The sequence below is a fragment of the Phasianus colchicus genome, chromosome 23, assembly GCF_987193195.1.
Source record: "Phasianus colchicus chromosome 23, bPhaCol1.hap1.1, whole genome shotgun sequence".
NCBI classification, from domain to species: Eukaryota; Metazoa; Chordata; class Aves; order Galliformes; family Phasianidae; genus Phasianus; species Phasianus colchicus.
The window spans coordinates 5,689,307-5,713,195 of NC_143458.1; the positions used below are offsets into that span (position 1 = coordinate 5,689,307).

At 46.0% G+C, this 23,889-nt stretch overlaps 1 protein-coding gene and 2 long non-coding RNA genes across 7 annotated transcripts in view; 2 read left to right on the plus strand and 1 right to left on the minus strand.

Moving 5' to 3' along the window:
• Positions 1-11,515: 11,515 nt before the first annotated feature.
• On the plus strand, positions 11,516-16,270 carry LOC149915195 (uncharacterized). The gene is made up of 3 exons (XR_016459641.1): positions 11,516-12,427; positions 13,076-13,238; positions 14,968-16,270. It is a non-coding gene; the product is annotated as an uncharacterized LOC149915195 (long non-coding RNA).
• On the minus strand, positions 16,053-16,972 carry LOC149915196 (uncharacterized). Its single transcript, XR_016459642.1, has 2 exons — positions 16,381-16,972; positions 16,053-16,278 (listed from the first exon to the last, which is right to left on the minus strand). It is a non-coding gene; the product is annotated as an uncharacterized LOC149915196 (long non-coding RNA).
• An 84-nt stretch (positions 16,973-17,056) lies between these two features.
• APLP2 (amyloid beta precursor like protein 2) overlaps positions 17,057-23,889 on the plus strand; it is a 41,898-nt gene continuing 35,065 nt past the window's right edge. For 3 of the 5 annotated variants that reach the window (XM_031599740.2, XM_090123705.1, XM_031599741.2), the window contains exon 1: positions 17,058-17,215. In XM_031599740.2, the coding sequence (XP_031455600.1) occupies positions 17,135-17,215 (81 nt within the window). In that variant the 5' untranslated portion in view covers positions 17,058-17,134. Of the gene's footprint in view, positions 17,216-23,889 lie in introns of all 5 variants that reach the window. The other 2 variants (XM_031599738.2, XM_031599739.2) reach the window with 1 other exon arrangement.

Below are 23,889 nucleotides of genomic sequence, written 5' to 3' on the forward strand. Positions count from 1 at the left end.
CCAATTTGCTTATATTTTTTCTCTGCTCAACTCCTCCGGGCAGTTCCCTCAACGTGAAATACTGTATTTATGGAGTCAGTTTCTCCCTTTATCCTATAAAAAACAGTTTCAATTTCATTATACCATGTTGAAATGCTGGGATAACAAATAGCACAAGGAAATACATGAGACCAAATAAAGTTGCTTTATTTCCCATATTTCTCAACAGCTATCTGTACTCATTTTAGAAAAAAAAAAAAAAAAAACATTTTCAAGTTGCCCTATTTTATTTGGGATTTCTATGAGTCTCCCTAACATTTCAGCACTGACTTGCATACAAGCATGCTATTGTGTTATGTTTCCATGCAACCCTATAGTTGTGCTGTTGAGCACAGAAAAGTGTAGGAGGACTTCAGGGCTGTCCTTTCCTGGTGGGTCACGTTCTGAAAGTTCTTCATGGGTATTTTCTTCCCCTAGCTCAGAAAGGCCGATTCAGGGCAGGCGTTCAGTGGATGTAACAAGCTGCCAGATGCAGAGAAGGCGTGCTGCTCTGATTCATCATCTGCCATATCTGGAATCTGATGTAATGCCCATTGTATTTCCCACATTTAATGCATTCTTTCTGATGCTCCAGCACAGGCTTTGTTTTTCTAATGGCCTCACGCATGTCAGAGTGAGAAAAACCTTCATATTAAGTTAATTTCTAGTCTTCATAGGTAGTCCAAATTTCCCTATTTGCCTGCATTGTCTGGAACAGTGCTGTAACTCTCCACTGAATCCTTTCTCTCATCTCACAGGACATCAGGTCTGCACCTCCATCTCTGTACCACCTTATTTGTACACTGCTCAGCTGTGCACGCTGTCCTCCTTCCTTCCCTGCTTTGTCATCCCCACAGCCACTGCAAGGGGACACAGCACTGTGTGCACTCAGCTCCTCCCAACGAGGGCTGTGCTCTCCTCCCTCCAGCTGGAAGAGGATAACAGCCTCATCTCATCTACTCACCAATCTCTCTCTGACCCAAGTTACTCTCCCAAGCATCCCCATCCATTCTCTTTGCCCAGTAAAGGCACCATCACAAGTTTTTGCCATAGAAGGCAAACCTCCTGCTTTCTGGGCCACTTCTCCCTAAAGATGCTCAGCAACCCTCATCTCCTTCTAGACCTCCTTCAAAGCTTTTCTGAAGCTTTCCTTCAGTCCACACCTCTTGGTTGCTGGTTTTGTTGGGGTAATTTGATTTTTTCATGACATTGTCCCATTCTGAGAGGGATGTAAATTAAAATGAGACAAAGAAAAATGCTTGAGTGCTGTAAACTCATTTGAGTTATGTAAGCAGGCCATGCCTGATGGCCCCATTGACCTCTCCTGTCTACATCTGTGCATGATAAGTAGGCACTCGCATCCAGATTTGCAAATTAAACTGTGTGTGGAATTGGGCTGTGCATTGTGGTATCCACTGAACTTCCCTCGTGCAAGGCTGATTTAAAATACCAATCTAGAAGATGGAGAAAATGTTTGTTAAAACCTTCTAAATTATAATGCAGCTGAAATGTGATTACTTTGCATTCTGCTTGGAGAATATGAAACAGGGTGAAGGTAACGATATGAGTTTACTGATTCAGAGCAAGTCATAGTAAATGTAATTAAGATTGCCTCATGCAAGACACACAAATAGAGCATACAAGTGTAACAAAGTGCTCCTGTTGTCATTCCCTCCTGAAAAAAGTTTCTCTTAAATACGCCAAATTATTCTTTGCATTCTGCACAGAAAAGTTTCACCAAACAAGCTGGGCTGTTCTAACAGCATCTACCTAATCATCTCCAAATTGCTTTGACTTAAGAGGTAAATTCAATTTGTACCTTTAAAGAAAGCATTTCATCACATGCATTCGCTTCGGCTACCTTCATCTGATCTGCACCCACAGTAATGTCATTCATTCCCCAACATTTAATAAACATAGGCAGAAAAGTGAATTACAAAACAATTAACGTGCTCCAGAATAGACTTCCCTGTGTACATAACAGAAACGTGCACTAACTCCTAGGAAAAGGAAGCTTTTCAGTTCACCATGAAAACCTGTATAACAAAGCCATGCTGTGATACAGGAATTGGGATGGAGCGTTCTGGCTGCCAGCACAGCAGTAAGGAAGAACACAGCTGTTCCTATGGCAGTGCCTGCCTGGCCTCACTGTAAGGCTGCTGCCTCTGACGGGGACTTCAGATCTGAGTTCAGCAGATCCCTGGCCCACAGGCACAGCAGCAGTGCTGTAGCAGCAGTGCATGCAGACCACAACACACACAGAACACCAATGCAGCAGAGTTTTAATTACGGGAGCATTTCCCAGAAATCTGCACCGGGCAGATTGAGTTAAACTTCAAGTCCAGGTCAGCCCCTTTCACCTGGGACTGCTGTTATGGAGTCCCTATGTCCTCTTCCCTGAGCAGCCCTATGATGGGGACAGAACACACCCAGCCCTTCTGGCTGATGCTTTGCTCAGGTTCCTGTGTCACCCCTGCCCACGTCTGGTTCTGCTGGTGCACTCTCATTGGCAGCAGATAGTTCTGTGCCAACTGCTAAGTAACCAAAGGCTATTTTCTTTTCCTCCCCATTAAGCAGGCTGGGATGACTCAAAACTATTAATGATGCTTTTTGATATTTCCGAGTCTGCTAGAAGCTGAACAGAAATAAAAGTCAAATATTTTCTCTTAGAATTAATGCCATATCTAGGCATCATAACAGAGTCTTTAAAGAACCATGAAAAATTTGAAGGACTTCACTCTTCTACAACATTTCCCCTTGTCCAGCCCTGGGCTGATTAAAACAAGTCCTTCTGACAGCTGTTTTTCAAAGGGGATGATGAGGTGATGAAGGCAGTCTCTGCTGGGAGAGAGGAGATCCCTCAGAGATAACCCTGCTACTTCCAGGTATGAAAAAGACCACGTGGACAAAGTGGGTAAGTCGTGCTTAATGTTCCTACAGAAGCCATATCTGATAAACTTGGTACTTGTACTATTTATGCAGGCTTTTTGTTAACCAGCAAAAATAAGCACTGCGCCTGGGGAAAATCCACTAATCGCTTCAATGTGGATCAAGACAGAAATATCAGTCGAGGGGTTATTCTTCCTTAAATGGTCAGAAACGAGGACATCAGGTCCTTCCCATGAGTGTGGGAGTCAGAGGGGTCCTCAACTGCTGAGCATCACAGGCTGAGCAGTGCAGCACCTGAGCAGATTTCCTCTCAGCTGAAGCTGTCACTTTTGCTCTTGCAACCTTTGCTGGGAGACTACAAAGTGGCACTGAGGACAAATAAGGATAATTCTTTCAAGGCTTATTTCTGCTTATTTGTTCTTATGCCAAGGTTTTTATGTAGCTTGGATAAGGGACTTCTTTTTTTCCCCTCTACTGTTTACTCTCCCCATGTATTTATAGACAGCAGTCATATCCTCTCCTAAAATTTGTTTTTGTTAAGCTGTGCACATTCCTTTTATCTCTCCTTGTACAGTATGTTCTCTGCTTTGTCTTACTGGCCCCTCTGGTAGAATCCTATAACTGAGAATTTGAAAATAAGTTTCCAAGTTACATGATTTCTTTCTTGAAGCAGTTTCAGAAAGTCCTACTGAGTTTTAAGGGAAAGAGCTCCTATGGTGAAATCTTTGGCTCCTATGGAAAAGGACACACCTCTAAGCTTGCAGAAGCATTCAGTAACCACAACCCCATCCTAAGGAATCCAGACAAAACAATCCTAACTGAAGATGGCACCCTGAATCTAGATAGCTAGAGCAGCAAACAAGGCCACAAAACACAAAGCAGCTCAGAGGCACAGCAACAGAATAACCCCCAGGCTACAGCAGAGCCTGATAAGGACAAATACAATTAAACAAAGCACAGCATCCACCACCCCCAACCAACAACCACAAACCAGAGCCATGTTCTTAGAGGATGATCCATGCAGATAGGAATAGGCAGCCCAGGGCTCCACTTATATAGAGCTCCTGGGCCTGTGGGTGGGTGGGGGTTAGGGTGCTGGGATTTATAAGTGGTCCCAGGTGAGAGGTACCCTGAGTGCTGCAGTCCTGTAGGTAAGGTCTTGTTTCTGCTGCAGCTTTGTTTTGTTGTTATGCTGTATGGGCAGTATGTTGGTGCATATGGGCAGTATGTTGGTGCAGTGTTTCTTTTAACATGGCACTTCATTTTCTATTAAAAGTTCATGGGTGTGTTTTGAAATAACCATTTAAGCTTTCAGAAGCAGTTGTGTGCTTTACTCATGTTTATTTATTCTGTACCCTTAGGCTGTGGTTTTTATTTACCATGTTTTTCAAGTTTTCCCCCCACCTTTTCTCCCCAAGATCAAACGATCAGAGCTCTGAGAAGGAAACCGCTGCTGGTGCTTTCCCAGAGGGTTCTGGATTTTTGTTGTTCAGTGCAAGAAAAACAACCTTTTCAGTACTGGCAGTGTTGCACTGCTATCAGCATCTCTGGTATTTGAGACTGCAGTGTCCTGTTTGAATAACTGACCCTGCAGAGAGATCTGCACAAGCAGACACCTGCAGCAGCATGGGGCTGTATTGATTTAGATGTCACTTTGGATTATGTTCAAAGTATCTTTGCAGAGCAGTTCTTTGCAGTGGGATGTGTCCTTCAAGGGGAGAGTTGTGTCAAGGGAAGAGAAATGTTTGCTTTGGTGACTGATTAGCGTAAAGGAGGGGATGTTTTGAAACTGAACTGAGTTTGAAAGGTAAGTATATTCCACCCACACTATAGACACATACCTGAGTGTCTTGGAAAACAAGTGTATTAAAGGAGCAGTAGGAATCAAATGAGGTAAACGTATAACGAGTGCCAAGATTTGTCAGAGTTCAACACTGCCTTATTTCTGCAGCTGACAAAAGAAAAATGGTATCATCTGAGACAGCAGTTAAGCTCTGAGCTGCAGCCTCTGCCCTGGTACAGATGGCTCCAAATGAAAAGCTCCTGCTAGCAGCCAGGCAGGAGAAACATAGCAATGAGCTGCATGGGGGGAAGCACAGAGCTGGGAGTGCTGGCAGGTCCCACAATGTGCCTCAGACAAATGGCATTGCAGGAGGAACTGGGATACTGTGCTCTGCAAAGCAATAACATATTAATCTGCTCTCCAGAAATCTTTCAGTGTAGTGAACGGAACATAACTCAATTATTTCAACACCAGTTTTTTTTTCTCCTGTTGTTTTCCATTGTAGGAAAAGCTTGTGTGATGTTGCCCATGTGCACACAATGTTATGTATCCCAGGTGTGCCCAGACACCTGGCCAAACACCAGGCAGAGGTATTTTCTTCAAAGCAATGCATTTACATGGTAAGGCAAGCATTCATTCTTTCAAACAATTCTGTCAGTACTTAGCATTTCTCTGTTATTACAGAATTGTTCAACTGTTGCTTTGAACTCCTGTAACCTCAGCCTGCATACAGTGGAAAAATTCAGGATTTGCTCGCTAGAGCATTATGCTGCAGTTCACAATAAAATATTTGCTGTGCATCCAGCTGAGAGTGCTGATGTGTCCTGCATCACGTTGGGTTTGCTCTGCTTTAATTTTGCAGGAGCTGTCCTGGAAATTCGTATTAAGAGTTTTGCTGTCAGAGTAGAACTGATATTTCACAGTGCTCTAAAATCCATTTGCTCAGGAAGGCTGTTTTTAAAGCTAACAAGCTGTGGTGAGAGCTCAGGATGGATCTGTGCTGAAAGTTTTATCAAAGGAACCCAGAATTTGACCCCTTGTTTTCAAAATGATTTGAAATTCCCTGCCTAGTGAATCTGACTGCATAATAAGAGCACCACAGAAATATCAGGGCTATTTCTTAAAGCAAATTTGGAATCATTTTGATAGAGGGCTTCGCCAGCTGCAAGCCTGTGCAAGGAGCAGCTGATTTCTAAACTGAAATGTCTCCCTTGCTGCCATGGTTAGATTGACCCAAAAGTTACTGGTTTAAGTGCTGAGCTATTTAGGAAGATACAGGACATTTGGTCACTTAACACTTCTGACATCAGTCCGATTAGGCTGGATTCATCTCCTAATTAAGTTCTGTTTCATCTAGGAGTATCCTATGAAGCTGAATGAGCCATTTCACAGTCCTGCTGTCCTCCTCAAATGCAACAGGTTGTAATGAAATGTCTGTGTTTATTTCAGCAATGAATTGCAGCCTGCTTTCCCTTCTCTGTCCTCTGCTTGCTATTTCTCTGCACAGCTTTGAGGAAACCTGCTGGTGCTGCCTGTTTTCATTTCTTCCTACCTAAGTTCATAAAATCATCCCACCCTACTTTAAAGTGCTAGAAACTCCCAGCCCCAAAGCTGTTTGCATGCAGAGTTAAGGCTGTGGCTCTTGCTTTCCCAGACTGTTGTGTAGGTTCAGATAATCACAAGTGTCCATTGCAGGAACCAAGGAGGTGAAACCTCTCAGGCAGTGCAGCTGAAGCAGGCTGTCCTACACTTGGAAGCTCTTTTTCCCAGCTGCAGCACACGAAATGGCAGCTAGCTCTGAGCTCAGATAAATCTTTTTGTTCTTGTTTTATTTTTCACGCATTCTTTTGCTCCATAATCTCTGACTGGGGGCAAGAAGTGATGTGCCAAGCTTTCAGAAGCCCTTTCCAGGAGCTGGAGGTGGTGGCAGTGCTGAAGCAGGCAGCTGCCAGGTATTGGGGTATCTGAGTGAGAGCACTTCTTGCTCTGCACCTGGGCAGGGCACAAAAGAAAGGGTGGAGGAGGAACCAGGTGCCTCCCTGAGCACAGCAGAGAGCTGCAGTAAGGAACAAAGTGTGCTGGAGGTGGTTTGATAGCTGGTTTTGCTGATTTGGATCAGAAGGTATTTTTTTCTCCAGGGCATCTTATGCTATCTGGGCAGTGCAGGGATTGTAATAATGGGCAAATAATTCTTTGTAGCTCTGGCTATGTGGGTTTTGAGCTCCTGGTTGCGGCTTGAAGATGCTGGGTGTCTTTAAATCTTACTCCACTATAAAGTCCACCTTCTGATGAAAGACAAGTCAGTGCACACCCCATGCCAACTCCAGACCTGGGTAAGCAGTGATGTTACTGAAGAAGCATTTTTTGACCATGCAGGCAGCATGAGGATAAAACTTCTCTCTAATCTCTAAGTTCAGACATCCCTCCTACTAACCTTGCTGAACACCTGTGCTAATCACAGCAGTATCTCCACATTGCTCCATAGGCTTCCTGCTCTCAAATCAGCTCTGTTACCTCTATTGCTGCAGTTTGCAGGCACAGACACAGAATTACTGCGTTCAGTTCAGGGTAGGTAAAGCAGTAATTGTGGTGGTCAATGAGAGCACCCTCAGAGGGACTGGAGGTTAGCAGAGGTACTGTGAACAAAGATGTCAGCCATCACAAACCCACTGTTCTTCTGTGGGATGGAAGCAAATGGAACTTGCAATAGATGTGTGAAGAAAATGCTTTCTGATTTGGGGCTTCAAACTTGTTTCCTTCTCTATTTTCAGGGTTGGGTTTGACTTCCATCCTCAAAGCTAAATGAAACAAACACCCAATGTGGAACAAAAAGCAGTTATCTCACCAACTGCATTTCTGCCTCTGCTTTATCTTTGCCTTTGATCCATTCACTTTCTATCATAGTGGTGGTAAAAAGAAACATGCAAAAATATTTTACAAAATACTATTGCATATAAATAGAGCCACTGCAACCCTGCAAAGACACATTGAAAGTGTAATTAAGACTGAAAGACAGCTCAGTATTTTTAGCTCTATTGAGGATTTATCCCCTTTCCTATTCTTTCATCAGGTTTTCTATAACAGCTGACATATTGGTTGATTAAAATAAATAGCAAATAAAAATGAATGAAAGAGCCCTCTGCTGTACAGAATTCAGGGCTCTTCCTCAATGAGATTCTCAATAGTGAATCGTGCAATTGTTGAGATGCTGTTGGCAAGTGTTTGTGTCGAAGGCAGCAAACCAGGCTCAACGTGTGCAGTGTTTTTCCTTCCCAGAATTTAAAGAAACGTTTTCCTAATGCAAGAACCTCTAAGGAACGCAGCAATGTCTGTAGCCATAAACTCTTGTTTCTCATCACTGTACTTCTTGGGTTCTTTTTTGGTAAACGATTTCCTGTCCTGTGCCAGATGCTGTTCTCCTTCACAATGCAGTAATAGTTCTTTGTTAGTGATATCACAGTATTATACCACAGTCCTTACTGTGGCTTCTCAAATTTAGCATACTGAAATACATTCTTTGTTGGTTGTTTGGGGGCTTTTAGATCTGGGCTTTGATTGAAGTCGGTCTGTAACAAAAAAGAAGGGACAGAGGCTGGGGAAACTTGGACAGCGTGCAGAGAAACAGGGCAACAAAAGAAGGGCAAGAAAGAAGAGGAATATTTGATATATCCTGTCTCTGCCTGTGTAGATGGAGGAAAAGCTTGAAGCAGTACTTGTGTTATTTGCTGCTGTTTGGGCTTTGAGCTGCTGGAGGCATTGATCTGCTGATCCTGCCCAGGGATCTCCCTCATGCAATGGCTGTGGGATCAGGCTGGGGGCCCACAGGGCTGCTCCTCCTCCTCCCCCATAGATGTGTTTCCTAACCAGAGATAAAGCAAGAATACCCCCATACAAATAATTTCTAGTCCTTTAATTGAATCACAGGATCTGACCCTTCTGAACAGAAGCCAGAAAGTTTGCTGTTCCCTTTTAGATGTGATCTGTGGGTTTCCTATCATGATGACACAGTTCCAGTCTGTGCTGGTGTAAGGCTCATTAAAACTGGTGTGTGTTTGTGTGCATAGCAGGGAATTCTTTTGAAGGGTTATGTAAAAGTATATTTTCCAGAAGACAGAACAAATACAAGGAAGCTGGTTTAGTTATTTAAGGCCTGGTTGTGCAAGGAGTGGGATGTGGAGTTAACCTGGATTTTAAATGCAGGCTATGGCACTTCACATCCCGTGGGTCTGCGTCAGGTTGTAGGGGTGTGTCTGTATGCACACATGTATATGTATGTCCTGAAGCATAAATTGATGTAAGGACATAATCATATGTTTATTTTTTTCTCCTGGAAAGCAAACTGGGAAGAAGGAAATTGGTAAATAAATATTGATTTAAGATCTTTCCTGGGGAGACGCCTTCTTGGGTAGATTTGGAGCCTTTCTGGCCAATGCAGGAGCTGGCAAACAGGTCTGTCACACAGTTACGTTTCCAGGTCTGGTTAGAGCTCTTAAGGAGGGGAGGTGTTTGTAGGAGCTGATAGGATGCTGATACATTTCAATATGATGATCTATGGAATAGAAAACATGGACAATTTTTTCCTGTTGTATTCCTCTGGGACTGCACCAGGATGTATGATGAGGACAAACTTTCTCAGAAAGAGTTTTGAGGAAATTATTAACATGCAAATAAATGAACCTGTCTGGCTGACCAGAGGAGCCTGTGTTCATACAGCAAATGTTACATTACTCATCCTGCAATGCTTTCTGAAGTAGGTTTTCCTATCATCATTCTCCGTTTCAAATTCAGCTCTTAAATCCCAAAAGGGAATTCACTACCAGCCATTTGCATTTTAAAGCAAAAACTCAAACCTCAATAGAGTGCTCTACTTAAGACTCCTTTTATATAACTTAACCAATGAGCTCCATCCTGGTAGAGGCCTTGGGGAGCCAACCGAAGGACTGAGACCAGGCAGAAACACTTGGAAGAAGCCTGGTGAATTGCTTTGTGTAATGCAGACCATGGAGTTATCTGTGCAAAGCTGCTGTTCTCATGGTTGTGCCTTCATCACTGGGGGAAAGGAAGGCCTTCAGCCTTTGGCAAACCGCCTGCCTAGCTGTGACAGGCTGTTACCTCTTCTGGTGCATGAGGGGAAATCGTAGTAGAACTCAGAGTTTGCATTTTGCAAGATGGGGAACTACAGTGGGAAAGTTACAGGAAAAGCGACGTGTTTTCTTGCAACCAAGATTTCTTGGGCTGACTCATCTTCAGAGAAGATGTGATTCAGGGGAGAAACAAAGTAGGCTGCTCTGCCCCTGGGGCCATGGGTTTGCAGGTGGAAGTTGTAGGCGGTCCACTCCTTCCCTTGGAGACACCGGGATTCATCTGCACAAATGTCCCAGTTCCTTCAGCTGAGTCGTGCTCTCTGTTTTTACTCAACTGAAGCAGACTTCAAATACACATTTCTTTATTTCTTATTGCCAAGAGATCCACTATCCTGGCTGCTGCTTGCTGAAGGCATTTGAAAGCTTTGAAAGTACTGCTAATTATCTTCTTGGGGTCCTCTGAAGAATTGTACATTTCGAATGTTATAAAAAAGTACAAGTATGAAGCCACTATTTTTAAATAAGTTGATAAATCAGTAGTAGAGAGCACTGTCTCTATTTTGGAGCATTTAAAAAGAATGTATTTGGCTCCAATTGTAGAGCAAGGTCTGCAAACGGGAATTCCTGTGCCTAGGAATTCCAAAATCCCACTGATTTTCATTGCAGCTCAATTGAAGAGGGGAAATTCTTTACAGAGAGAGTGGTGAGGTGCTGGAACAGCTGCCCAGAGAGGCTGTGGATGCCCCGTCCCTGGAAGTGTTCAAGGCCAGATTGGCTGGGGCCCTGGGCAGCCTGGTCTAGCATTAAATGGGGAGGTTGGTGGCCCTGCATGTGGCAGGGGGCTGGAGTTTCATGATCCTTGAGGTCCCCTCCAACCGTGGCCATTCTGTGATTCTGTGAAGACTAGGCTTTCAAATAGCACCAGACCCTTCAGCTCCTTTCCAAAACTTGTTCTGATGACAGGCAATAGAAGGCAGAACTTCTGGGTCTTTGCTGTGCTTTCTTGTGCACAGCTCCTGATCTCCAGGTTGCACATTTCAAGAAACTGAAGTAAATGTTCCTGTGTTGACATAAGAATGACTGGGTAGTTGGGAGTCGCGAAGCTTGTAATGATGATTGCAACAGGAAATGTAGCTTAGTATTTGTTTAAACAGAATGATGCAAACTGCAGCCGTCTGTGCTGACAGCAAGTTAAAGTGGGGGGGTTCTGGTGGAGTCACTTTGCAGTTATGTGCACAAGAGGGGAAAAAAAGGACTGAAAGTTTTGTGCTGCTGGGGGGAAGAAGTTGCTAGTAATGAAGCTTTGCTGTACCAGGCACAAAATGTTTGATAGAGGTGAAACGTCTCCCAGTCTTCCCAAAATCCCTTATTTTGTGTCTCTGTGTCATGTGTTGCTCCTTAACACACCCTGCTGCAAACTGAGTAACTGTACAAACAAGTGATGGGGGAGGAATAAGGTGACTTCAGTGTGCCACAGAAGAGCTTGTTAGCACAGGGGACTCTGTGATGCTTGGTGAAACATGCTGAATCAGACCTGATTGCAGAAGGAGGGGTAGATTTTTTGTTGTTGAATTGCACTTATCTTCAAAGCTGTGCAGATGAGTCCACATTTATTCAGCAGGACAGAGTCCCCAGGCTTTTATATTCCGTGTTGTTCAGTGCCAGTTGTTAAGATGAGTTGGCTTTTAATCCACCAATGAATACTGAATGAAGAATTCAATCATGAATCAGATCTTTTTTTTTTTTTTGCTTGCTGGTAATACAAGGCATTTTTATTTTCCATTTCAGATTTCTTTTGCTGTACAGGACAAAAATAAATTATGAGAGAAGTTAAAATTGTTCCTTTTAAGCAACCCTCCTGCATCAATGCTTAATCTTTCCATTATGTGTGATATCATTAATCATTCTGCTCTGATATTTGACACACATTTGTGGGGGAAAAAATCGGATCTAATATAAAAGATGCAATAATACTGACTTATGCGGATCTGCAGCTAATTATAACATATTTGAATTTTCATCTTTCATGAAAGAGCTCTATAAAATGAAGAGCCTTTCACAGTGCTGAAATGAGTGTCTGAGTGAAACTGGCAAGCAGACAAGGAGACAGGAAAGAAATGTCCAAGGACAATGGGAGAAATCTCAGCATCGTAATGAGCCACAAACTGCAAAAAATATCCTCAGTTGTTGGTGGACTTCTTTGTTTTGTTGTTTTTTTTGTTTTTTTGCACTTCTCAGGTTATTTAAGTTGGAATGGTTTGGTTGTCCTTTGTGATATAGAATCATGTAGGTTGGAAGAGACCTCCAAAATCATTGAGTCCAAGCACAACCTGGCATATGCATCCCATCACCAAACCACGTTCTTAGTGCCATGTCTGCACATCTTACCTACCTCTGAGGATGGGGATTCCACTGCTTCCCTGGGCAGTGTTACAACATCTGACCAATGGATGGGCAACTCATTCTACTTTTTTCAGAAGTGAAATGGCATTTCTGTTTTCATAGGTGGACTAAAAGAAAAAAGATGACAGGAAGCCATCAGCCCATTGTGAGAAGCTAGATGTCAAAAGGAAGAATTACTAAATATTTTTTGCAATTCAGCCTCTCCTCCCTTCCTCCCTCCATCTCTTGTGTTTTGTGTTCCATGTGTCAGGTAAAGTGTTCGCTTTAACTCTTTGAAAATGCAGTGGGCTGGAGATCTGCCTTGAGATCCTTCCAGTGTGCAGAGCCTCAGATCCACCCAGAGACAGAAGCTGAGCAGCACAAAACCCAGTTTGCATCTGATGAAAACTGATGACTGAAAAAGGCTGCCTTCTATTTTGGCATTTGGGATCCTAAATCTAACCGTAGGCTCATCATTATATTATATGTTAGAGACAATTTCCTTTCCTGGATAGTGAATCCTACAGATGCACAAATAAAAAAGGGATAGCTCATTTCTTTCAGCTGCTGCTTTTGTCTTGAATAGTCCTCCTCCTCAAAAACACAGTCCAGTTAAACTCACCATGATTGCTGATCTTGTCCTCATCTGAAAAATGAGATCATAGACACAGCACACTTTTCAGGTGCTGAGACTGACATGCAGAATACCAAAGGAGCAGTAATGTCCTCTAGCAGCTGTACTCTTGCAGTGCTGGGCTTAAGCATCCTCAGCTGATGTATTTTATAATTTCTAAAGCATCATATTTTCCGTGCTGATGTGCTTCAGCAAAGTAATCATATTTCTAAACCTAAAAAAGGGTTTATTTTGAAGTTTGTTATGGGAAAGCGAGTATTAACATTAAGATTGTTTCTTTACCAGCCTGTTACACGCTGTGAGCCAGGATCCTGCTGCTCGAGTAGAGCACAGCACAAGCTGCTGCTTAAATCTCTCCACCTTAGAGTACCTGCATGGAGTTGCTGTGTGGAAGTCAGATTAATGGCACTGTTTTAGGCGCAGAGCAGTTGGAAAAAGGCCATCAAAGGTAAGGATTCACTGATATAATAAAAGGTGCTTCTTCTCCCTTCCCTGTCAAGCCATTTTAAAAATGTCTTTGAGGAGAAACAGGTTTGTTGTCCACCATTTTTTTACTGTATCATGCTCTCTTCACATATTCTTGTGCTGGTTTTCCTCACAGCTGCAATTACTCTTCTGTTTTTAAGGTATGACTCTTCTTGCAATGCATCAGTTTTTATTCATTCTTCATCCTTTCATTCTTCTAAATTCCATTCTATTCCTGTGGAAATCAACATCTTTTAAGCTCCTATCTTTCAAGGCCCAGAAAGCCTGTTTCTTTTCTCTGGAACACCTTCACTATCTGTGTGTATCTTTCTTGCATTACTTCTGGAAGCTCTGTGTTTTGTCTGCCACTTGTTGTCCTTCTGAGCTACAGATGGAAGATGGAGTTGCAAAACTGCAGGAACCCTACATTTGCACAGATAAATGTTGCATCCCAATATAGATGCCCAGTGCTAAAGCAGGTTGGCAACTTTTCAATGTTATTTTTGTTTCCAGAGAAATGTTTCTTCCCAAAGGCATTTGTGTAGCTGGATGCTGGATCAAGCGTTAGTTTACTATTAAAAGTTTGGTATTTCTTTATGGCTCTCAAACAGCCTTGTTGGCAGTTGGGAGACTTGTCTTAAATGCAGTACAGATCAGGATGAGTTGCTGCAATTAACTGTATCTCATACTTGCAGATTGATTAATATATTTTTTTTTTTTAAGCACTCATTAGTGTGAGTTGTGCCTGAATAAGGAGTCCTCTTTCCACTCAAGCACACCCATATGCTGTGGTTGTTTTCTAAATTTAGTTTGCATTTTGCCTCCTAAAACCAGGGCTGGTTCAGCTCTACCCTCACAACCTCAGAGTTGTGCATATCTGTCATGTACAGCTAGTGCAAGCAATATGATCTGCCACTTAAATCTTCCATCATGTTTTTTTTTAATTAAGAGCTGCATAACATTACTGTTCACAGGCTGAATCAATTTTATGCTTTAATTTGTTGAGTCTAAGAGAATGGTGAAAATATTCAAAGGCTTTCTCACTTCTGTGAACTCATTCTCCAGTACTGGCATGATCTCAGCACATCTGTTTGCTGAAGCTGCTGCTCCCAGTGCCTTTCCTGCATCAGACATTCCTCACTGACTTCTGTTCATCCTTTATCACAAGAGTTTAACATGCACCATTTAGGGCACGTTTTTATGACCCTTAACTCAGCTGTGATCTCGCTGGTGATAATGGAGAGATGTTCACTTGAAATACTATTGAAGGAATAAGCAGGAGTACTGGAGGATTTTTCCCTCCAAGCCAACCAAGGCTGAGCATAAGATTTCCAGTGCATCTTTAGCATAGATGTACTGGTAAAAGGGCACTAAAAGCCCTGGAACAAGGCATATAAAATAGGGTTCTTGGAAGGAAATGGAAGCTGCCACCTGCCTAACAGGATTGACAAGGGAAAGGTGTTGCAGGGAATGCTGCAGATTTGCAGCAGTTCTATGGTACTGTTGTCCCAGGCAACAGAAAACTACCTATCAGTTCTAATCTGGAATATATCTATGGAGAAAATGGGTCTGTGACCACTGTGTGTACCAACGTATTGTGCTGATACAACATTGAGTAGAACTTATTTGAAAAACAAGCATAATTAAAACTTGTTGTGATCCCTGACAGAGGTTTTGTGTTTTTTTCTTTTTTTTCCCTCTTATTGTTTTAGCTGCTGGAATCACATTTGCATTTTGCTGTGTAAACGTGCTGTTGGGCAGCTCTGGACAACCACCTGCATTATGAGGGAGATTGCTCTGATCCCAGAGCAGCCATTCTCAAAACACAGCCAAATGATGCTCCACCAGCCCACTGGCTACAAAATCTGCACTGTGCACTTTTGCTATGCAGTACAGAAACTCAGCACAGATGTGTGGAAAGCTCCAGAAGCTATAACTAGTGTGTTAAAAGCAAGTAGAGAGGCTCTAGACAACATAAAGTACGTGAGTTATTTGCACTTTCACAGAACCTTTCACCTGGGAATCTTAAAGGGTTTTATGGACATTAATGTAACCTTCCTGTGCCTCACTGAGCATATATTAAACACTGCCTCCACATTAATGCTGAGCAGAATGAGGCAGTCCCAGAATCACTCATCCAGGATTGTACAAAGTGGATCTGTGGGAGGTGGCAGATCACTGCTGGGCTTTGGAAGGTAATTTTCAGCCCTTACTGCAGCCTGATGCTCCAGCACCTTGTGATTCTGCTCTATGAGGGCTCCATGATGGCTGATGGAGCACAGCAGAGGTAAATCCACTCACCCTATGATTGCTCCTGTTGCTGTCATACACACTGGTCGTGCAGTAGTTTTACAGGTGGTCAAATAGGTTGCAGCAGAAGACTCTGTGCATTCTGGTTGTATCACTTTGGTTTCTCACATGGGCACAGCGTGGCTGTGGGAATTCATGCTCTCACAACAGCCCTGATGCTTTGCATGCCTCTGCACTCAGACATTTGTGACCTTATTTCTAGAGGTACTCAGAAACCTGCAGCAAACTACCTCAGTTTCTGCTGTACCCCAAACATCCAACCTTCTCATACCTCAAATTAACAAGCCCAATTCTCTGGCAGCCTTTTTGACATCTGCAAAACACACCAGCTGAGAGGGGTTATGAATATTAAATATTCTCTGAGCAGTATGTAAATATTAAGTATTAGAATTGTATTGATTTATATAGCGCTTTAAACGCTGTATGAGTTCACCCAGGAATGAAAGCCTCTACCCAAAGATTTGTAACCAAAGATTTGTCCTTTGGCCTTGGGAGAAAGAGAAATGCTTTTATTTAAAGAGGGGCTGAGCCTGACTGAAAATCCTCAGTTATTTAGTCCTGTATTCATGCTGCACAATAAAATGTTTACATTAAGATGTATCAGTTTAGAAAGAACTCATTAACAGTGTTTTCCAACTGAAGTTGGCCAAGCTGAGAAGAAAATTACGCATCCCCAAGGACTGCAGCAAAGGAGATTTAAAGGTGTTCGAATACTATTAAAAAAAAAAAAAAAAGACCGTAATAAGTGAGCAGTGGGCCAGGCAGCTGCTTTAATTAAAGCTGGGGCTGCTTATTGATCTACTGCTCAGATTTACCCATCCTGCAGCACTTCAGCAATATTCCCTTCAACTTTTCCAGCAAGCCGTGCTCGTAGGAGACGCCGCGGGTTGCGAAGCTGAGGACGGAGGTGTTTTATACCGGTGTGACGTTCTGTGCTCAGGGCTTTTCTCCACAGCGAGAGCGCTGAGGTGACCCCATGCACTCCGTGTAAGGTGGCGGCGAACGCGCCTGCCGTGGTTCGCTCTGTGGCGATGCTGGGCACGGCGCGATCCCTGCGGGCCGTGCTGCTGCGTGACGGCTTTTGCCGAAGAGGAAAATAAAAATAAACGGCCTTTTAGTGGAAGGACGGCGGGCTGCAGGCTGGGCGCCCTGCGTGTGAAGGAGGCGAGCAGCGCTGCCGCTCGTTCTGAGTACGTGGGGAAGCCTCGCTGGCCACGTCGGTGGGAGCAAAGCAGCAGCTCCGAGCGCCCGCTGCCCGTGCAGCCCCGCGCGGCCCTTTTCCACAGACGAGGAACCGCTCGGACGCGCCGACCCGCGGCCGCCATTTTCCTCAGGGTCGGGGGGAACGCGCCCCCGTGGGCGGGACCTCCGCCGCACCGCTCCTCATCCCATTGGCTGAGAGCGGCGAGGCGGGCGTGGCTCTCTCCCAATCCCCCTCGTTCCCCGGTGCCCCGCCTCCGCCGCGCTCCTATTGGCCGCGGGGCGGGGCTTGGCGAGGCGGCTCCCATCGCGCCGCGCAGGGGGCGCGGGGGCCGCAGTAGCGCTTGGGCGGCGGCGGTGTCGGCAGCGATGGGCACGGCGCGGCGCTTCCCCCTCCTGCTCCTGCTGGGGCTGGCCGGCCCCGCCGTCACGCTGGCCGGATACATCGAGGTAGGTGCGAGCGGAGCCCCGAGAGCCGCGCGGGCGGCCGTTGAGGGGCCGGGCATCGCCTCGCGGAGCCCGGAGGCTGCGTTTGGCCGAGGCTCCCCCGGCTCGGATCCTGCGGGGCGGTGCCGCGGGGGATCCTTCGCCATCCAGCAGCGGCTCCGCAGGGCGCTGCAGGGCTGCCTCGGGAGCGGGGCTCGGCGGGCCCTGGGCGCGGCTGCCGCTCGGAGCGCCGGGCTGCGGCTGCGAGCGGTGCTTCGGGCGGCGGAGCGGTGCCCGATTAGCGCAGGAACGAGTGAATTGCTGCAGTTCGCCCGCGTGCGGGTACGGCTCACAGCGTGTGCGTGCGTACGGGGGTAACGAGAGGAGGGAAATTCCGGCTTCGTCCAGAAAATCGCTGCAGCGTGCGGTTGAGGCGCTGAGACGCGGCGGGGTTGGGAAGCCCCGCGGTTCGCTGAGCCGGGCGGACCGCAGCTGGGTGCGCAGTTCGGCCGGGCCGGGCTGGGGCCGGAGCGCTCCCAGCTCTGCTGCAGGAAGCCGAGCTTCTAAGGTTGCGTTGTGAGCCAGCAGCCCGTGACTTTGCCTGCTTCCATCTCCTCCTCGTCGGTGTGTTAAATCCGTGTAACGCGGCGCTCGCTTGATCAGGACAGGCTGGTGCTGAGGATGCTTGCGGCAGGGCTGGGGTCAATCGGGGTCCCCCCACGGGGGGGGTGAGGGCGGTTTGGGCGGTGGCTGCGTCCATCCGATCTCGTGCACCTGTTGAGAAGCTCCTCCGGCTGTAGGTCACTTCCTCTGTCACATTCAGCACGCGTTCTGGAAGGCGCCGTGCCCGTGGATTTGTGTTACAAAAAGCCAGCGTCCTCCTGTGGGAGCAGACGTGGCCCGCAGGCTGTTGTACCGAGGCTGAAGAAGCAGAGCTCAGCGTTCACCCACCCGTCGTGGGGTCAGCAGAGGCTTTGGCAGCCCTGAGCGCCCTGGGACGGTGCCATCAATGCAGCGGTGCTGACCTGATTAACCTGGACCCCATCCTGCCTCACTGCTCATCCCGGGCTCGTCCTGCTCCAGGCTGAGGCTTTGCTCCTGAGCCGCGGATCAGGGGTTACACGGTGCACCCTGCTGCTCTGTGTGCAATCTGCTCGGCCATTCCCGCAGCACCATCTGCATCCTGAAGGCGTGACAGCCTCCTTCATCTGCTGGCATAAAATGTCAGTTGTCACATTTTACTTCTTTTTTTTTTTTTTTTTTTTGCTGTATTCTCCACCATCGCCCTGTCAGTGGGGGACTGCAGGTCTTCCTTGCTGCCAGATTTGCTCTGGGATCGTAGCTGGATGCAGAGCTGAGGAAGTGAAATGGTGGCTGTTGTTTTTATCGCTTTTGCTAGCGAGTAATGTAATGAAAAAGAGGGGATAGATATATTTTTTACAAAGAGGACATTTGAAAGCATTCCAGAGCGAAGAAAAACGCGTGGCAGCGGCTGCATTTATCAGTTCAGTGGAATTGGCAATGTCCCATTAGGTGGATTTTCTTTTCCTTGATTATCTTAGCTAGCAGTCCCTGTCCCCGGAACACCCACTAATCCGCTTATCGACTACAATTTGTTTTTCTTTCTCCCCTGCATGGAGGAAGAGGAGTGGCAGGCTTATTTATTTATTTATTACTGGCATCTGAGCCTTTGAATAGGGCGTTCCCCAGGGCTCCTGGCTGGTGTCAGCCCTCCTTTCAGATGGTGCTGCTGGCAGATAACCTCTGACAGCCTCCGTGCAAATGGGCTGGGATGTAGGAAAATGGGCTGGGATGTAGGAGCGCAGAGAGACGACGCGGACACCCCATGGGGTTGTTTCATTGTGGGGTGATGTGTCCTGGGCTTGTCTGAATTGGGGGCTGCTGCTTTCTGCTTGTGAAATCGGAGAGAACTTTGGATGGGGCGCAGATGCCAACTGAAAAAAAGAAAATGAATCCATTCTAATTTGATCTCTGTTCCTATGATAAACTGCTCGTGCTGCGTCCCCAGGGCCTTTAGGGATGGAAAGTTTCTTTTTTATCACTTGACCTTTGTGTGTAATCGAATCTGAGGCGATGCAGACTTGATGCTGCTTTTGGTTTTCTTTTTAATAGCCTTTGGTTTTAGTGGTCCTCTTCCCAAGCTATCCTGAATGCTTCTGTTACAGTTTCAGGGAACGAGGTTTGGGGTAAAGAAGGCAACGTGCCGACTTGCATCAGGATTGTGCCTTTTGTTTGCTGTTGTTTTTGTGTGGTGTGCTTAAATTCTCACTAACGAAAATATCAGCCTTGTGCCATTTCTGCAGACCTTAGGGACTTGTAATTGCCTGCTGCATTGAACAAAGAACTCCACCTAGGGGAAATTTCCACTTCTGTGTTCCAGTCCTGAGGAGAAACAGCTCAGGAAAATTCCAGTCCTGAGCACGGCCTTTGCTTTGCACTCAGTTCCCAAAGCTTCACTTCCCAGGAAGCATTAGGAAAAATGCTTTGGTATCAAAGCAGCTATTTGCAGTGCCTCATCTCAGCCTCCACAAAACCTCCTCTGAAGCAGAGATGTGTGCAAGGAAGGAATGATGGACACCTGCTGCTGTGGGAGGCTCTGCGCTGCCTTGGGCTGCTCTATGGAGGTGAGCTCTGTGCTGTGCTGCAGCTCTCCTGAGCCTCAGCTGTGGGGGTGTTGCGTCTGTGACCTTAAATGTTAATGAGGCATTAATATCTCTCAACCTCGGGTTAGTCTTCTTTTTGTTAAGAGCACCCATTGCAACACGAGGGCTATTCAGAATCCATTGTACGCGTGGCTTTGGCTGTGTTTGGGCTTTGTTGCTGCACGTTGCACCTTCTCCATGCCATGCAGTGCAGGAAGAAGCAATGTGGGGTCTGTTCTGTACCTGTGGTGCTTCTCTCTTGATGTTGCTGGTAAAAACTTTGCCTTTGCTATTTCCCATTGCACGTGTATTTGGGAGGCGTAAAGACTCAGTCTTGTAAGCAGAAGTTATTTTGACTGCAGCATCTGCTTCTACAACTGTGCTTAAACCATAGCCTTGTTCTCCAGTTGGAAATGTGAGGCGTGTGCTCTCCCCAGCCTTTTGTATCGGGACGTTTGTGCTCTTTGGCATCGCACACTTCTTGTGAGTTCACAAGCTTTAGGATGTGGAAGTTGACATTGTCCTTCAGCTGTTTGCTCTCGTGCTGCTTATGTGCAGTGAAACAGTGCTGTCGTTATTTATTTTTGTTTAATTCATGCAGTCAGCCCCCCTGAACCATTGTTAATTTAAGATGATGTTGGCTCTTAATTGGAGTACTTCAATACTCACGATGGCCATAAACCATTTGGGTGAGGCTTCTGCTTCAGAACTGTACCTGAACTTGTGATGTTGTCCTTTTTCTCTCAAAAAGTCTGATCTGGACTCATAGTGACATTTCCTATCACTGCTTTTACTCTGAGTGGAGCCTTGCAGGCACGTTGCCTGCATGCGTTTTGTATTTCCACTTCTGAATTTCCATTTCCAACGCTTTCCTGTAGGTGCCATTAAACCTCAGGTCTGTGAGAGGGACGACGGGTTGACAGCACTGTGCAAAGTCTCCAAGTGACTCTTCCATGTATGTATTTACTTAACAAATGGGAGAAGCTGGGGGCTCCTCTTTGCTGTGCCAGGATGGCAGCCTCACTCAATTTGCCCCATTAAGAGATCTGATGGCTCTGGGAGCACTGGGCTGAGTGGCCACTGGGCTGAGTGGCCACTGGGCTGAGGCCACCTGCAGGCTGTGGATGCTGGAGGGTTTGGGATCTCAGGAAAAAATAGCTTCTGGTTCTTATTTCGTTGCTCTTGTTGTTTATGAACTCCTGCAGAGGTAAATGACCAAGTCCTTGTCGAGATCTTGCATGTGGATAGCAATTCTTTTAACTTGGCAATAGACTTGCAGACCTCTCAGCTGGGACAAGTGTATATTCCTGTCCAAATTCCTGAACAATCCCATAGAAAAGAGAAGGCAGAAGCGCAGCTGACTGTTTTGTTTTGTTTTTGTTCATCTGCATTTGCAAAACCTCCGACTTGAGACAAACGATGGAAATCCTCATCTTCTGCAGAGGATGGCAAACCAATTTCACCAGCAGCAGAGCACAGCCTGGCTTTGCACAGCCAGGTGACCACAAGCACGTGCTGCTGAGCTGCTGCCTGCCCAGTGTTACAGGACTGCTTTGTGCTGCCAGCAGGGAGAATGCTCTCCTTATTTTGGTGGCACTGCACAGGGCCGTGCTGGGGGGCTGGGCTGCCCTTCCATCCCTATGGAGATTAACCTTGCAGCACGCTGCCCACTGGCCACCCTCTGCTTGTGGGGGCTGTTCTGTGCATCTTTGGAGGGCTTTACTGAGGAGACAGAATCAATAACAGTTTGGCTTGGATGGCCTTGCTGCGTTTCCAGACTAACTGAAAATCATTATGAAATGATGACTTTGAGTTTTTTTTTTTCAAATCGCCGAACGCAAAGAGCTTAAAAATTGCCTGCGTCGTTTAAATGCAGTGCAGAAATAAATAAGAGTGTAGGTGATGGAGCTGGGCCTTTGCTGGGTGGTGTGGTGGAGCTCGGTGTGCCATGCAGGCTGGGCACGGTGCATCTTCGCAGCGTGACTCATCATGGAGGAGGAGCTGTGCTGGGGGGGAGAGAACCGTGCTGGGATTCCAGGCTTTGGCTCTGTGACAGGGATGCATTTAGGTAATTTCATACGGTAAGCTCTCTAACAAAATTACAGCAGTCAGAAGTATGGCCTGATTCAGGTCAAGGACGTGGAGGGAGATGCGCGCACAGCCGGGCCGTGGTTCCTCCTGGCTGCTTAGGGAAGTTTCCATTTAAGAGTTGCTAATTACCATCTTACTGCCGTTGTCTTGCTGATCACATCAAGCAGGCTGACAACCAGCCTTAGCGGACATGTTGAAGTAAAAGTAGTGCTTAACCTTGGCAGTGCCCTTTCTCATTTAGGTCTGTTTTCGCAACCAGTTTGCTGCTGAGATGGCATTTTTTGAGCGTCTGCTGTGTTGGGAGCTGCTGGCCAGTGGGCTTTTCATTCTTGCACTGGGGAAAGTTGTCCTGTTATCTCTCTGCTCTCACGGCCTTGTCTTTCCTCACTTGAAGCACTGCGATGGGCAGGGATACCAGCTCAGAAATCATCTGCTGCTGCTGTCCTTGCAGGGGTGCAGGAGGCTGGGCGAACGACTTGGGATTTTCTGGGAGTTGCCCTCTGTTAACTTGGAAACTGAGGTGCTTAAATGAAAAGCCAAGCATTTGCATTTTTAATCTTTGGGCTTTTCTTTAAAGGCTTTTACATTATTTTGAGCCCCAGCTCCCTGCCAAAAGACTCATCCCCATTGTTTTGGATTTGGGGTTGATGAATCCCGCTAATTATGATGTCATTGCGTAGTGTGAAGTGACAGCAACAAAAAGAAAAATGTTGCCCGTGCCATCTGTTACAATAAGCACCATGCACTCATGTTAGATTTCAAGTGGATTTGGAGTGCATATTCACAACAGACACTTTGCTTAGACGTATGGTGGCCTGCAGCATAAAGCTTTTAATCACCAAATTCCCTCTGTGGTTTTGGATTTGGTGTGGCATGTTGCTGGGTCTTAGCAGATTTCTTATTTTATCGGTATTTAATCTTTTCCCATTCATATTGGGACTCATAACTTGCCAGAAGTGGTCCTAGAGCAATGAGTGTGAGTTGCACTCAGTCACTGATGCTGTGTGTTGGGTTCTGACTTCTTACCCTGGCCGTCTTACAGTAATTGTGGCCTGAAATAGAGAGGGGCAGATTTGCTTTAATCTGCTAAGTATTCCTCTCAAAAGATTAAATGCAAAATGTTGATTCAAACCTGTGCTTTGAGTTCCCAGTGAGTGTATTGGCATTCGAACGTGACTCTTTCTGTGCATAATTTATCAAAGCTCTCGCTGGAAGAAATTGAATTTGATGTCCGGATCGTTTGACGCAGCAAGATCAGGTATGCATTTAGGAACCCAAAAGAACAGACAAGTGTTGAGATCCAAGCAGAGCACTTTAGCCAGCATAGCAGCCTTGGTCAGAGGTGAGCTGTGCAGTCAGGGTGTGTGGCAGGGCTTGTGCTTTCATTCAGTGTTGTGTGTGCTGGGAAGAAGGGAGACGAGCAGCTGAGGGCACTTGGAGTCATGGAAAGCAGCTGCTGCTCTGCAGTGGGACAGGATTCTTGCAGCTCCCACTTGGGCTCTCGGAATAAGATGAGTGCCTCTAAGTAGTTGGAGCTGCAGGGTTTCAGATAACTTCCAGAATCCTTCAGGATAGCTTCATAGCTCCAGAACTGGAAGCATCAAGCAGTGGAGAAGGTGTTTTCTTGCAGGCCAACCAAAAGAGTTTTGGTTTGGGTTTTTGAAACGTGAAGCTTGGCTTGAAGAACGCCAACAGAAGCTTTGTACCCGCTGCCCCCCTCCACTGCTCCTCATAAACGCTGGCTTGTTCCCATTGCATCAGTGCTTGCTGTGCAACAAAGCTGGGCACTGTGTGGGTATTCTGTTCAGGGCAGCAGCCGCTTTCTCGGAAGCAATTTCCCAATAACAAAGGCAGGAGATGAATGGCCTGCCAGAGCGCAGGCTTGTTGCAGTGTAGTGTTTTGCTGCTCTGTCCCTGCGCTGTCTGCAGCTGGCTTTGTGCTCT